We start from the raw sequence: 15,803 nt of genomic DNA, 5'->3' as shown, positions 1-15,803 counted from the left end.
CAATACTCTGCAAGCCAGAAAAGTGATGGAACTCCTCCAGCTTTGGTTATTTATGGTGTGATGATGAAGGAACAACTTTCCATGTGAGGAATGGCTTTAAAGTTGAACAGTGGAGCTGAAAGAGAGACTTAATGAAAAATCAGAGGGAAACAAAACTACAGCTACAAAAACAATGACATTCGGTTTAACAATTTAAAAACATAATTTGTGTGCAAAACCAGATGTGAACTTGTCCAGCTTCAAGGTAAACAGCAAACTGTATTTATAACAATCCTTCTGCTGGACAGCAAACACACACTACTAAATGTTGCAGTATATAAGGCTCACTTTGGGCCTCCAAATCTTACCAAAATGAACACAAATGCCAAACAAACATTTTAAACAAAGGATACATCTGTATTTAATGCAAAGCTATTTTCAAAAAACCCCAACCTTTCATAATCTACCATAATTGCAATAGCCTGAAACATAAGAATGCTTTCAGGCTCATAAAAAAAGGCTTCTAATTTTAAACATTTATGAGGACACTGAGAAGTGGCTTAGAACCATGCTTTAAAACATGTTTTCAGGTTTTAAACTGCTGAAAGCTGAGACCCCTTTACCCATTTGGCCTGGAGAAAGGGAGAGAAGTACAAAAATATGATGAGAAGACTGCACATGAAAATTTCTACTAAAGAAAATGCAACTGACTCCTTCATTCCAGCCCCTTCCTCCCATCACCAGTGCACCTCCCCCTCCAGGGAAAGTGCACCCCCAGACACATCATCGACATCACTGCCTCTGATGCACCACTGTTTGTAACAAATACCTTTTGAAAATCATTTTAAAGGGCCACTCCGCCATGGCTGCTGCTGTTCCTGAACAGAAGGGACTCTGTCTCAGTACTGAATTTATGTCAGCTCATTTTAAACTATACCTTGGGATGGGTGATTTAATGTTCATTCTAAAAAATATCATGATCAAAACTTTTAAATGGTTTTTCCCAACCCATAAAATGCATGCTTTATGCTGGGAATGAACCTCCCTTTGACACAGTGTAACTATGGGAAGGAGGGATTGTTCTCACATTTCTGTTTCATGGAAAACACCCTGCTGTTTGATTTTTAAAGTTAAAGGATTAAGTTGCAGGGGCAAAAAATGCTGCTAAATGCAGCACACTCTACTAAGTTAAATACAGCCTCAGTCTGATATGAACCACTGACTTTAAAAATAGCTGTTCCTGACCAAATATACCAGTGAAAATAAATATGAATATATTGTAACATTATAAATAATGTATAATATATTGTAACATTAAAAGATGAATGTGTCAAGAATAAGTACTACTTTTAGGGTAATTTAGCATTAAAAAACCCCAATATATGAAAGCAAAGAAACAGCTACAAATCTGAATTTACAGCAACAGATAGTAGGAAGAAAGTTTTGAAAATCCATGGGAAAATACAGTTCTGTGGGTATTTTCTTTTTGTCTTTTGTTATTCTTGATTCCTACTTTACAGTTCAACTTCAGGGCAAAGCACCACACAACAAGAAATCACATTCAAAACTATTAGGTAGTCAAAATTGCCTTTACTGTTTAAAAACAAAACACATACACAAAATATTGCAGCAGCTTGTGGAATCCCACTCAGAAAGCTCAACACTTTTAGAACTCTTCTCATGTTTTCATCACCATAATTTTTGCAAAATTGTAAGAGGCAACCCAGGCAATTTTAGGAATTACTCTTTTCTCACTGCAATCCCTCCATGACAGCTGAGCACAAGAAGGAATGAATAGAGTGGTACGCAGGGACACCACTGCTGTATCTTTCAGCTTGTGCTCCTCTGACGTGCTCTGACTTTTGCTGGAGAATAATGTGGTGATTTCTTAGACTTGCCTCCATTATTGCTCCCAAAATAATTCAGAGGAACATAAGGCTTTAAGCAGTTTAAACATCAATTTCAATTTGGATTCAGTGGTTTCAAGGACCTTTTCAGCAAAACCAAGCTCCAGAACTCCACCCTCTCACAGCCTGACCCCCTTGGAGCTGTGCTGGGCTCCATCTCAATGGGTGCCAACTCACACTCAACCCAAAAAGCTACAGGCATATAAATACATGTGAAGCTTTTACTTCTAAAATACAAATGTCTTTGCTGTTACCAGGACAGAACTGAACACCAAAAACACCTGCAAGCAATGAACATGTTTGAAGACACTGAAATCAAGAAAACAAGAATCAGAAGTTCTTAAATTATAGACTACAAAGCTCCTGAGTGCTGGCTGCATGAATGCACATTTAAGTGATTGAGAGAACTGCATGGAAATATTCATTTACCACAAAATCTGGGAGCACTGTCGGAACCTGAATTCCAGTCAAGTTTTTAATTTCATTTAAGACTGAGATTACTTCATATAAATTGATTTATTTCTGAGTGTACAGTATATTTTAACTTGCAAATATATTTCAGTGAGGTTAATAATTAGTATTGAGTATTTGCTGTTATAAAGTTCCTTAAGCATGAATTTTAAGTACAAGGATTCATAATCAGCTTCCGTGTACCCATCTGGAATGATACAGAATAAACACATTTTCTAGTCACCAAAATAAACGTTAATATGGCTTTGTAAAAAATCCCCTACAAACCCAACTAACAAACCTTTTAAGTGATACATCTGTTGAGTTAGTTTAGCAAGACAGTGAAAGAACAATTTGTTAAGGTAGTTAAGGTTTTTCATAGCATAGCAGAGTTGAGCTTCAATATTCACCATTATCAGAAAGTTCAATAATTCCTTGTTTTGATACCAAAGTAAAAATTGTCCATAAAGTGGAAGGGTCTTCACAATTATGATGACTCTGCCAATGATTACAAAGATCCTCTTTTCTTCCAAATAACTGTTTGCATAAGATGCAGTTATAGCCTGCTTTAGACCAAAATTCTATTTTTTTCCTTTGTGTGCCAAACCCCACATTTTGCATCTCCTTAGAGGCTTCACTACCTCCTGACTGGGTTGGTTCACTTTTAGGTACAATACTGACATTATTTTGCTGGTGGAAGTACATCTGTCTCTTTGGTTTTGGAACATTATACAGCTCCTCCTGACGGGCACTGCACTGTGCTAAATGTCTTCTCTCATTGTGCTGTTTCCACACGTGGGTTGTATGTTTGACCAGCTTCCCCTTTGTTCCTCTGTTTTCTTGCAAAACCCCTTCCTTCACTCTTCCCTGAATCTCTTCTCCATGACAGCACAATAAATGAAACTTCATTTCACCAAAAGACTCTGCAATAAACTGGCATCGACCACATTTGACCTGTAATTTCACTCCTCCTGGGTTATGGAACAGGTCCTCAAAATTGCACTTATTCCCCCTGTTAAAAAAAGGAAATACAAACTATATAAGTATTAGCCAGGCAGAGAAGAGGGATGGCAATTTCTGTCCTTACAAGTTCCAAGAGACGACAGTCATGAAACACTTCTAATTAAAACAAGGCATTGCTTCTACAGTATCTAATTCATTTGGAAGAGGAAAAAAAAAAGAAAATAAATAAATACTAGCAAGGCTGATTAGTAAAAAACTGAAAACAAATGACACTTTTGAGTTTAAGAATTGCCTCCAAAATTAGCTTTGATAGAAATAACCTTTCAATAACCCTTTAATAAAAGGCTGATAATTTTTGTTAAAGTTCTGATCCAGGGAGGTCAATCCAAATACTTCTAGTGCTGTGCTAGAAAAGTGAAAATTACTATTACCTGCAATGTATACAAGTAAGAGAAACCTACTTGTTAACAGTGAGTGACCTAGGTCAATTTGAGGCAAAACCACCTCCCTTTCCAAGATGGAAACTGAAATTTCAAAGTTTCTTGCCTTTTTTTTTCCTACAAGTGGGTAACATGGTTAGGAATAGTTTAAATACCTAATAGGCAATTGGACAGCCCCTCCCCTGATTTAGGAGAGCTCTGTAGTATAAAGGATACACAGGCAGTCCTTGGTTAACACAAGATCTCCAAACACATCCTCTCACAACATCTCCAAGAAGGACCTCACAACACTGTATTTATACATATTAGACTGATTGCCAACAAAACAGATAACTGAATGATTCAGTGTGTGACAGCTACTAAGACTGACAGAAAAGGACTGGTGTTTCTTAGTCTCAAACCATAGAAGTTTCTGACTGCTGCTCCAGAGAGTGGAGCTATGAAAAGTAAAATGAGGAGAATGGAACTGCAGTGTTGCAGTGAGCAGTTACATTGAAGCCCCAAGTGTTCTTCAGTAAAAATAAATGCACTGGAGCAAACAAAAAAGGCAACATTTATACTGTATCAAGGGATTTCACCTCAAAATCATAATACAAACATAAAGGTATGTTCTACCCATCTTAATATAATGCATGTTAACTTTTCTACTTGGCTGAGTGATTGCAAAAGCAGCAGTAAACTCAGGTCAGATTAGCTCACAGCATTCTCAGAAAGGAAGTGGGATAATGATATTTAACAGAGAAAGCAAACTACAGGCTAATACTGAAATATTGTTTTTTCCTTACTGCAATTGGTTCCCTTATCTTCTAGGGAAAACCCCAAAGTGGGTAGGACAGAAGACAGAGCACTAGCTACAAGAAACCAACTGACCCAAATATGGCAGGATATCGTGTGTTACTAGATTATATGCAAATTTATTTTGGATATTGAGGTGTCAATAATGATTTATAGTCAGTAAATCAGCTAAAATACACTGGTTGGTTTAATGGATCGACTAGATTCAAATGGAATATTTAAACCATTAGGAATCTCACTTGGTGGAAAAAAGCAACAATTTTCATAGTGGTGAGGTTTATTAATTTCCACTGACAACCTGAAATCCAGTTTTCATTAGCATTTAATTAGTGAAAACTCTCACCTCTCTGCAGCTTCTTCTGCCTCTTTTATATTCCTGTCTCTCTTCTTTAAAGTATCTTGCACCTGCTGCTCGCTCGTGTGGGGCTCTGTGCTGATAACAACCCTGTGGACTTCTCTGAGGTGCCCAAAGTACACTTTCGCATGGCCAAACACTTTAGCACAGAATTCACAGCACACCAGCTTCTTGGATTTGCCTTCATTGTGATGAAGCTTCATATGGGTGCTCAGGCTCCCAGAGTGGATATATGCCTTCCTGCAGATCCTGCAGCTGTAGGGCCTCCTGCTCGTGTGCGTGTTCATGTGGTCCTGGAGGTGGTGCTTGAAGCGGAATGTATGGTTACAAACATGGCACCTGTGCAGCCCCTTAGGGACGGCTGAGTGTGTATTTCTGCTTAGATCACTTGATTTAGCTGCTGGAGCACCACTGTGCTTGGAGCTCACACATTTATTGGTGAGTGAACCATTTAAAAGTGAGTCCTGCCCACGAGACGGCGTCTCCACGATTGCTGCAGGAGGCAGCGGCGCGAGCGCCTGCACGACCACCACGGGTTTTGGTCTGATACTGCGGTACCGTTTCACTGCTCCTGCTTTGTTATCTTCAGGTGTCTCACTGCCAACCTTTGCCCTCTCTCTTCCTTCTCTAAACTTATTAATGATGCATTTCCTTCGCTTGGCCTGAAAAGCCAATAAATCTTCCGGGGCTCTTTTTTTCCTGCCTCTTCTTTTAGAGGTTGCACTGCCCAATTTTTTAAGACTGTCGACATCATCCTCTTTGCTGGAGGGAGAGAAGGTGTTTTCTCCAATGGAGTGTTTGGGGACTTGTGTAAATGATACACTTAATTGCTTATCAAAGGCTCTGGTTTTCATCAGAGATGGTATCTTTTCACATTCAGATTTTAGTGAATGACCAGGTATGTCCATAACATTAATATTCTGCTTAGATTTACAGAACACTGAATTTTTCATTCTGGAGTAAGGCAAAATAGGAAGTTTTCCTTTTGGTGCTGATGGAGTCATCTGAATTGTACTGCCAAAAACCGCTGGTGACAAGACAGCAACAGGATTTGCAGAATTTGTGGGTTTCTCCTTTAGTTTCTCAGATGTCAGGAGTGACTCTCTTGTGGTTTCCTGTGCTGTCTTCACAGAGTGTAGACTTAGTTTCATGGGATTAGTTGTACTTGCTGGCTTGGATAGAGAGTTTTCAAATACAGATGGTCCAGAAGTATTATTGCTAACAATTTTAGTTTTGTTCATTAAAAGAGATCTAGACTCCACACAATTGCTTTTATTCATTAATGTGACAACTCCAATTTCAGCTAAGTCACAGTCTGCTATCATCCCTTGCTCAGCTGAATCTGAACTACAACGAGCTTCAGGACAGTCTTCAGGTAGAGCAGTCATGGGGGAAGTCTGTGATGAGATCAGTGCTTTGGTAAGAATCTTGTTACGCGCACTCAACCCAGAGATTTGCGCTGGTTTTTTGTCACTCAGCAATTTATTTCTTACAGATTGGTACCTGGGGATGGGCAGCTTTAGATTTTCAGAGGGGGCCACAGTCGACTGCTGAACTTGCTGTGTTAGGGCAGGTGCAACACATGGCACAGCCAAGAGGGAAAATGTGCCCTTGTGAGCAGCCACCTGCATGACAGCATAGTTCTGAGCTGGCACCACCAGGGGCTTAGAGCCTGAAGCTGAAATTGGTGTCATTGGCTCAGGCAAAGATGACTGAAGGCAAGAAACCACTCCAGATGTTAAAATTTTTGGTACCATTTTTGGAGCAATGGTCCTAAACTGACTTTTCTTCTGAAAACTTTGTATTATATCCGAAGGGGATTTGTGTTTATCTGTAAGAATAACATAACACAGATGTAAAATGATACACGGTATTTTTAAAAAATTACTCTGTCAAAAATAAAACTGCTTATGAAGGACACTATTACACCCAAGCTTATTAAAAATAAGCTTGACCACTAAATGACCACCAAATTAAATCTAGAATTGCTGAAGTTTCATAGACAAAAGTACTGTCTGAAGCAATGTACTTGAACAGAGATTTGCAAAATAAACTTCTCTTAATCCAATCTTCATTGGATGTTTCATTCTAGGTTAGAAACTACATGACATTTCAGAACAAATACACTCATAAGCCTCTTCAGCCCTGGAAAAACTGTGAGAGCATGCTGGCAATATTCTGCTGGAAAAGCAGGGACAGGATTTAAGCTCCATGACACAGAACTTCTCTGAGCACCAGCTCCGAACACGTATCTCAAACAGAATCATGCCATCTTTCACACATTCTCTACTATTTAGAATTTGTGGGTTTGGAGGATACAGACCAAAGTTTGCCTGATGAAGTCTTAGAAAAATTCCTGCTACAAAACATGCAAATAATGTATAATAAAATCAAAAGGACTTGAAAAAATATGTGAATATTAACTACTGTTAAATACCCAATCACAAAAATTACTCAGGTGGCACTAATGCACAACAGAACTACTGCAGTTAATTGTTTAAACACTTCCTTGAAAGATGCAATTTATCAAGGTTATATATCAAGGTATATATATAATATATATATATTCCAGTTTCTGTTTGTGCTCATAAAAGTTCACAAATGTTTTTAGTAAAAAATGTGAGGATAATTAAAACAAACAAAAGGAAAATTACAAAATCCATATGATATAATATGCACTAGGTAGCAAAGACACCTGCTGACCTTTCAGACTCCCCAGAAAAGGAGTTGATACATAGTTAATTTTACCACTACCATTTCATCTATCAGTCTCATTACCCACTCTCAAATTCAACTATTGACGCCTCCAGTTCTCCAAACCTGAAACAGGTTTCCTGGAAAAATGGAAATTGCAACCACTGAAAATTCAGCTACAAAGATTCCAGGCAGAAAGGCAATTTGGACATAAGCAAAAACCATTTGAGAGAGGAATCACATTTGAATTGAATACGTGAAACTAAATGCTGCAACCTTGAAATATTGTAGTACAATAATTCCATAGGAAAGTTTCCATTCCTTGCCATTTTAAAGACTTGTATTACAAATGCATTTATAGGTGATTCTGGACTTAAAAAGGTAACTGTGAATTAGTACCAACACGGCAAACTCCAGTAAATTTATCTTAATCCTGGATGTTCTTCTCAGACATCACACACTTTGCAACAAGCCCCACAAGCTACAGACCTATCGTGTTTCATGACCAGAACTCCTGGACACATACATATGCATATTCATGGTGTGCACATGTGCAGTAAAGCCACTGCCTTCAGGACATGCTGGATTCACTGAGCAGTCACATATAAACTGAACTGTTCATATTTAGTGGATCTGATGCTTTTCAAAACTCTTTGATCAGCAGATTCATAGAGCAATAACTATGCAGGGCATAAGCCTTTGATCCTTTTATTGCCTTCTGTTGCATCAAACCCCAAGTCCATTATGCACTTTCTTTATACTCCAGTTAAGTGAAACTACTGGGCACCACCATAACTTTCTCTCTGCTCACTGGCTGTAGAGGCCTTTTGAATTTCTAGACATTCTGTGCAGACTGGGTTACTGTACACCTGGAAGTCCTACATAAATAGAGATCCCTGCACACAGGGCTAAATCCAGGTTTGTGCAACCTAAAAAAAGGAGAGATATGATATGTTTAAAATTATTTCCCTACTGCGTTTTTAGTCTCAATTTTTAATTTTTTTTAAATCTAGTCACTAAATATACAGAAATCTTTACATTTTCAGCTACTAAGATTTCTGCTAGTCAGATGATGATTTGTTTCCTACAAGGTATCTTCCTGCTGCTTTTGAGTAAACAATTTAAGTACTTGTGAGAAGAAAAATAAAATTATGTGAAGTATTGTAATGACTAACCAAACTAGCCCTAATCTTTAATGATAGTTACAGGTCAAACCATATAGCTTAAATACAGCAGACAACAGAATAAGAGTACTTTCCTTTTAGGGGACAGAATCAGTTCTTATTTATCCAGATTATGCTTGTGACAATAAAGACTTTCTCCAAATCAGCAGCTATTCAGCTTGCCACAATATTCAACATGAAGCTGTTTCCATTCTCTCTCATTTCTCTTTTTCCTCTGCTTTTTTATTTCAAAATTTCATTCATTGTTTTGCATAAAACTTTTAGGAATGCTGGAGTTTCAGCAGATTACTACCCCTGCTACTTCAAGTTACAAGTTACCCACTCTTCAAGCAATGGTAACAGGAAAAGGTGGAAGGTTTGGTGTGGACATGTCATCTCTACAAATGGCAGCCATAAAAGCAAGGTTAATTTGAAGTTAGGAGGAAATATTTGTAGAAATAATGTATGGCATTAACTTTAAAAAGAACCATATGTTTCTCAAATGCATTGACTTGCCTAATGCAGAATTAAGCAGTAAAATCACTTTTCTATAAAGAAAGTATCTCCACTTATTTTCTCAGCATTCCACAGGAGAGTGTTGCTCTAAAAGCCAAGACCTTCACCAATATCAAACACAAGACTCTCTTTGAAACAAGGTCTGTTTAGATCAATACCCTTCTTACACAGGTAACACAATACTAAGAATGGATAAAACTGCTTGAGAAGGGATTTTTATACAAACACTTTTTCCAACTAGTGTAATTTTATCATAAGTTTTCCAGTCAAACTGTGTTTGGTACCAACCTTCAGTACAATTTTTTTTTTTTTTTGTTCCCCTCCTTTTTCACAAGTTTACATTAGACATTTTAGTGCACAAATATTCATTGCAGTGCTTCTGGTAAGCAAAGGAATACTCAGCTCTGCATTTCCCTCCCCTCCAACACAGCTACTGTAGTTAAGCTGCTTAGCCAGTGCCTAAATATAGAGCAGGGCTAGATGCAGACTAGCTGCCTGATGATGCTCCAGGCTCTGATAACATTTTGCCTGCAGACTGGGAAAGCTAATTGGAAGAACTGGTGCAAGATGACTTAGCATCCTGGATCAGGAGAAAGCAGCCAGTCAATTCACAGACTGGAGGTTCTACTGACCCCACCCAGAGCATGCAAGTATCATCAGGGACTAAAATTCTGGTTTCAGTTTATGGTTGGTGAAAAGTTTCCTTTGCACACAGCAAGAGCTATAGCAATTCATGTCTTCACCACACTGAAGGACTTGAATATGCTCTGGCTGGCTGGCTTGTGCAAAGGCAGCTTGGAAACCTCATATGCATCTCTCAGGAGCTTTCCATTTCTTCCAAATTATTTCTCTCTGACTCAAAGGACTCATTTTGACTTGTCATCTGTGAGCTGAGGAAAAGCCTTTGTGCCTATGCAATCCCATGAAGTCTTTCACCTAAGAAGGGGAAGTTTCAGTTAAGGGAGGCTCTGCAATAGCATTTATGAGGATGGTCCTTCGTTTTAGACAACATTCTTTCCACAAGTAAATCTGCAAATCCTTCACTGGAAGGCAACAATCTTTATACTTTCTTTAAAATTTTCATTAATAACAAAGGAAATAAATGAAAGCATTAGATTTAGTATCTGAAGGATGTGAAGCTCATTTTTAACTGCTGTGTCCTCAGTCTTTCAGATGAGTGTGAAGGTGGGGCAACAGGTAGACACTTTTACATAATTACACACAAGGCTAAACCAAATGCAGTTCAACCTATTTACTTTAAAAGTCTCTGTTAAAAGATTAATGGTTACCATGCTAGGACCTGCAAGTATCAAATCCCTCAGATACTTGCAGGATGTCATAAGCTTTCATCCCTTCTAAATAACCTTAAAATTGTGTAGAAGTGGACAGTGACACACCAACACAAAAACCAATGATGCATTAAATTCTCTGACAGATCCATGCTGGGAAGACTCCTCTGGAGGAAATGGAGTTTCCATGGGTTGCTGCTTCTTCATGGTTCCCCTGCCTTCTCAAATCATCCAAGTCTGGTCTACCTCAGCCTAGTCTGCCTTATTTTGTGAACTTCCTTTAGTCTGTTCCCTATGTAAAGCACACAACATTGCTGAACTCAGATGCCATAGAATGTATCAGAAGAAATTTCATTTTCAGTACTATCTGGTCAATTTTGAAAATAACCACCAAACAGCCACCACAGAAACCACTGAGTAATAGTGTTCATTTTTTAAATGATCCTTGTAGGTCCACCTCAGCTGTGCACGTATGCATTTCATTTATGCATGAATTGACATACGAGAGAAAATAAAACTAAAAAAAGAATAATCTTGTTTTGAAGGACAAGGCAGAATACAGATGAAGATTAATGAGTATTCAATGAATATTAATGCTGCTGAGTCTTTTGCGGACTTTGAAAGGAAGAGTATCTTTTCTGTGGGAAAGAAAAAAATGCACAACTGTCTAACACACAACATTAGATCTTTTTCTGCCAATGATAGTTAATCATTCATTTTGCCAAATCTCCATACACACTAAATACCTGTGGATACTGTCTTTCCAGCACAAGTTTCTTGCTTTTGCTGACCCAGCATACTTTGTTGGACACAATGTTTCTCTGCAGGATTAGCATGCAAAAAAACACCACCTGCAAAAGTGCTTCAGTTATAAATAGATCCCAGGACAAAAAACCCAAAACAACCAAACCCCCAAAACCAACAAAATCCAGAAAAAGACAATATAAAATTTTAATAAAACATTAACTTAGAGTTAATGCATTAAGAAAACTATGGCTTTTTGCTCTTTGCCATTTTTCTCTCCTCAAAATACACTTTAAAATCTAATATGTTACATGCCAAATGCAAGGTGATAGCTTAATAACTGAGTAAAGCTGGTTAATGTGGCAAACAGATGGGATGGTTTAGCTTCAGTGTCATGGCAGACAGTCAACAGCAGCAAAACAAAATGCTTAAAAAAATGAAGATCCAGTAGCTTTACTGAGTAGTTTTAACACAGAGGCTAAATTCTATGCTCATTTACACTTTCCATAATTCCATACAAATAAACTGCAGATTTTATAGAAAACAGAATTTGGACTTTATTCAAAACCAGTCTTCCCAAACACCTGTACAAAGTAAGATCAGTAATGAAGCCTACAAACCATGAGTTTCCAGGTCTACACATTACAGCAATTAATTTGTAGTTGTTTCTACCTTTGCTAGTAATAACTACCTGGGTAGAATGTTCTGGGTATTTGCATCAGAAAATTTTCTAAAATTAATTTCAGCAGAAAATACCAGCCATTCTCAGTATGTCTGCATTAAAAAAAAATTTAAAAGAAAGAAAAAAAATAATCTAGTGACACATCTGTGCATCAGGCGAAGATCTTCATATGTGACACATCAATGTCTCTTTGATCTGTGAAAAGCTACCCAAATTAGGCAAAGCTGTAGACTCTGGGCATGTGTTCAGTAGATACTTCAAGCAGCTAACTTTTCCAATGATTACATTCTATTGAATGTGCTCCTGCTTCAGCCTGGGCCGTATTTTCCCTGAACTATGGCTTTAGGTCCAAGCACCCAAGCTGGGAAAAGGAAATGGCCTCTCCTTATCTCTGAACTGCAGAGCTGCCAGTGTGGAAGAGAAACAGGAGAATATACAGGGCAAGCAGAAAAAGGACAAGACTAGAAATGAGACTTGAAAGGTGTCCAGGCCAAAGAGTCAGGGTGGGATATGGGAATTAAATGCAGACTTAAGACAGGTAACCAACATTACACATGAGGTGGAAAGGAGAAGCATTTAGGCCAAAAGAGGAATCTCACATTTCTTAACTTTTCAGTACTTGATTTTTTTAAAGAGTATTATAACTGTGTTTACATAAGAGTGTTTTTGTGCAATTTAAACTGGCATAGAAAAATAAACAATACAACAAGGTATTTTAATGCAAGATTGGAAAAGCTCTGTAGATCATTCACATAAACACTAAGATACAGAATGTGCAAATACACTTAAAAAACTTATTCTGGTATTCCAAAGGAGGAACAAAATAATTTGTTAAAATTCTAGAAGCTTTTAGCTGTATCTTTAAAGCTATATATAATTAAATCTGATTTAAGCATAATGTGATTTGCTAGTTGAGCAGTAAGCATTTTATAATTTAGAAAAGTCCTCTTTACAGACTGTGCAAGTTTATTATTTTAAGGGATTAGGATTATAGAGCATTTCAAGAAATTCTGTGAGCAGTGGGATGCTTTCTGGATTCCTTAAATGGTCTCCAAAAGACTCTCCTTAGCAGAAAAGCACATTGAAATAACAAAGGTTCACTTTTTTTTTTACATTAATTGGACTCCATTAAAGAGGATATTCAACATTAAAATTTCTAGTGGCGTTTTTCAGCATGAGGATAAGCTACCACTATTTTTAGCACAAAGTGTCACCTTGCAGAGGTAAGTCGTACAGTAATTCAAGATCATGGGTATATAGTTTGCATTTAAGAAGTTCTCCAGTTTCCTCTCTAATTCACTCTTTTGTTTTTGCCTGAAACGTCCTTTCTGCACTATTAACCATATATTGATATATGCCAAAGTTTATACAGATCTAATATAACTTAAGAAAAAAAATTAGATTACACTACTTTCTCAGCTTCCAGAATTGATTTCCTCTGTTGCTTGAAAGTGTACATAGGAGAGGCCTTTCACACAGTCCTTTTCTCTAAATTGGAGCAGTATAGACTCTGTTGATAGCTGGACTATTGGATGGATAAGGAACTGGCTGATGCCTATGGAGAACAGCTCAATGCCCTAATGGAGATGGGTGACACGTGGTGTCCCTTGGGTCCATACTGGGTCCAGTGCTGTTCCATATCAGTGACACAGACAATGGGATTCAGTGCACACTCAGCAAGTCTGCAGGCAAAACCAAGCTGAGAGGTGCAGCTGGCACCCCTGGAGGATGGGATGCCCGAGGCACCCGGACAAGATCAAAAAGTGGCCCCATGGGAAGCTCATGAGTTCCTGCACGTGGCTCAGGACAGTCCCTGGTATCAATACAGGCAGGGCCAAAGTGATTCAGAGCAGCTCTGCCAAGAACTTGGGGGTGGATGAAAAGCTGACTGTGAGCTGCAAACGTGCACTCCCAGCCCAGAAACCAAACAGTGCCCTGGGCTGCATCCAGAGCACCATGGGCAGCAGGGGAGGGAGGGAGGGGATTCTGCCCCTCTGCTCTGACCCGGTGAGATCCACCTGGAGCACTGCAACAGCCCTGTGGCCCTCAGCACAGGAAAGACATGGACCTGCTGCAGCAAGTAGAGTAGGGCCACAAAAATGATGAGAAGGATGGAACACCTCTTGTATGAGGAAAGGCTGAGAGAGAGATGGGGTTATTTAGTCTGGGGAAGGCTCCAAGAAGACCTAATTGGGGCCTTACAATACCTGAAAGGGGCTGAAAAGAAAGGAAGTGACACTTTTTTATAGTGCTTGCAGAAACAAGACAAGGCATAATGGTTTTAAACTAAAGTAGATTCAGACTAGATCCAAGGAAGAAATTTTTTACCTGCCCATCACTCTCACCAGCATCTTGGCTTGAGTATCTCCGCCCCCAGAGAAAAGTATAACATAAAAAACACCCATACTAAAGCAGACTTGTTAAATACAAGTTAACACATTGTGAGATATTTAGTCACTATATTAGCAGCATTAGCAACAGGAATAATTAAGATATAATTTTTGATTTCTCACAGATTTAGATTTCATGGATCTCTGTACTGTCCCACCACAAATAACTTTTAAAATACATATGAAATACTATTTCTGCAGGGAACCACAAGTGGCCAACAGCTTTGAGGCAATCTTTTGAGTTAAGACCTGAAATGTATTAGCCACACTATTCAAACATCACTATAGGTAAATTACTTTGGGTAAATCACTATAGGTAAATCACTATTCAAAAGCAGCTTCCTATATATAATGTGGGCAATGCATGGCTTAACACAGCCTCCTATTATAAATAGCCTTTTTTGTGCTACTGTATAAAGGAAGAAAGTCTTCAAAGTCTTTCCTAAGAGTCAGAATACATATACATAAGAGATTTTTAGACACTTTTGCAGTGAATTTGAAATACATTTACTAGCAGATCTAAATGCTTTTTTAGCATCTCTCATGCAGTGTTTGTGAACTTTAAAAGCTTTCCATTTTTTGAAGGCACAGCCTTTCAAGTTATAAGCTACTCATTTCATATTAAGGTCAACAAAATTAATAGGTCTTAAGCAGATCAAAATATTTTCATATCAAGAAATGAAAACTGGCATAAAGAAAGCTAGACATAAAGCATCTGTAATTACTAGTAACCTTTTCCACTTTTACAGCTGAGGAAACTACACAGACTTTTTACACTATGGCAGTATAAGAACTAAGGGCTCAAAATGGTGCCTGGCCTATGCAACCACACAAATAAATGATTGAATTTAATTCCTATTTAAGCACTGAACTTCTTTTTGAGAGCCACTGTTAGATACATCATCAAAGACTGTATTTCAGCTTCTTTATGCCTCTGCTAGTTTCAGCAACCAACCATGTCAGCCTCAAAGTGGGCATCATCTAGAAGCCCTGGTGATCTGACAGGATGCAATTGAGTGGAATGGAAATTATTTTGCTATAACCACTGCAAGTCCAGAGGTTATCTTTGTTAGTTTTGCCCAGTCATTCTGTTCCATAGAGGACACCATCCCTGAAGATTTGCAAAGCAAGGCTGCAGTGATGCAGCCACTTGGGGGAACTAATTGTTCAGAAAATAGTTAAAGGAGATGATGGAAGCATTGGTCATAAACCAGTAATTCATAACCCCCCAACAGCATTGCAAATATAAATTAGGTATTTTAGAAAGTGGGGATAAACACCTGTAATTGGATTTTTCAAAATTCCTGAGAGAATTGCCAGTGGAAATTTCTTTTAGTGAGCTTCAGGAAAGATATGGACCTAAACAATAATTCATCCCCTGTAAAGTCAATGTAAAGTTATTTTTAAAGGGTCTATCAAGATCAAATCAACATGGA

At 38.2% G+C, this 15,803-nt stretch overlaps 1 protein-coding gene across 7 annotated transcripts in view; it reads right to left on the bottom strand.

Moving 5' to 3' along the window:
• Positions 1-1,549: 1,549 nt before the first annotated feature.
• The window catches only part of ZNF438 (zinc finger protein 438), a 51,397-nt gene continuing 37,143 nt past the window's right edge, over positions 1,550-15,803 (bottom strand). For 4 of the 7 annotated variants that reach the window (XM_077173490.1, XM_077173485.1, XM_077173501.1 and 1 more), the window contains 3 exons: positions 11,298-11,402; positions 4,878-6,720; positions 1,550-3,348 (listed from right to left, as the gene is read on the bottom strand). In XM_077173490.1, coding sequence (XP_077029605.1) covers positions 2,736-3,348; positions 4,878-6,720; positions 11,298-11,402 — 2,561 coding nt within the window. In that variant the 3' untranslated portion in view covers positions 1,550-2,735. The remainder of the gene's footprint in view (positions 3,349-4,877; positions 6,721-11,297; positions 11,403-15,803) is intronic. The other 3 variants (XM_077173510.1, XM_077173505.1, XM_077173515.1) reach the window with 1 other exon arrangement.

Source organism: Agelaius phoeniceus, chromosome 1 (genome assembly GCF_051311805.1).
Source record: "Agelaius phoeniceus isolate bAgePho1 chromosome 1, bAgePho1.hap1, whole genome shotgun sequence".
NCBI lineage: Eukaryota > Metazoa > Chordata > Aves > Passeriformes > Icteridae > Agelaius > Agelaius phoeniceus.
The sequence above is the reverse complement of the archived record's forward strand: the minus strand, read 5'-3'. Positions and strand labels throughout refer to the sequence as shown.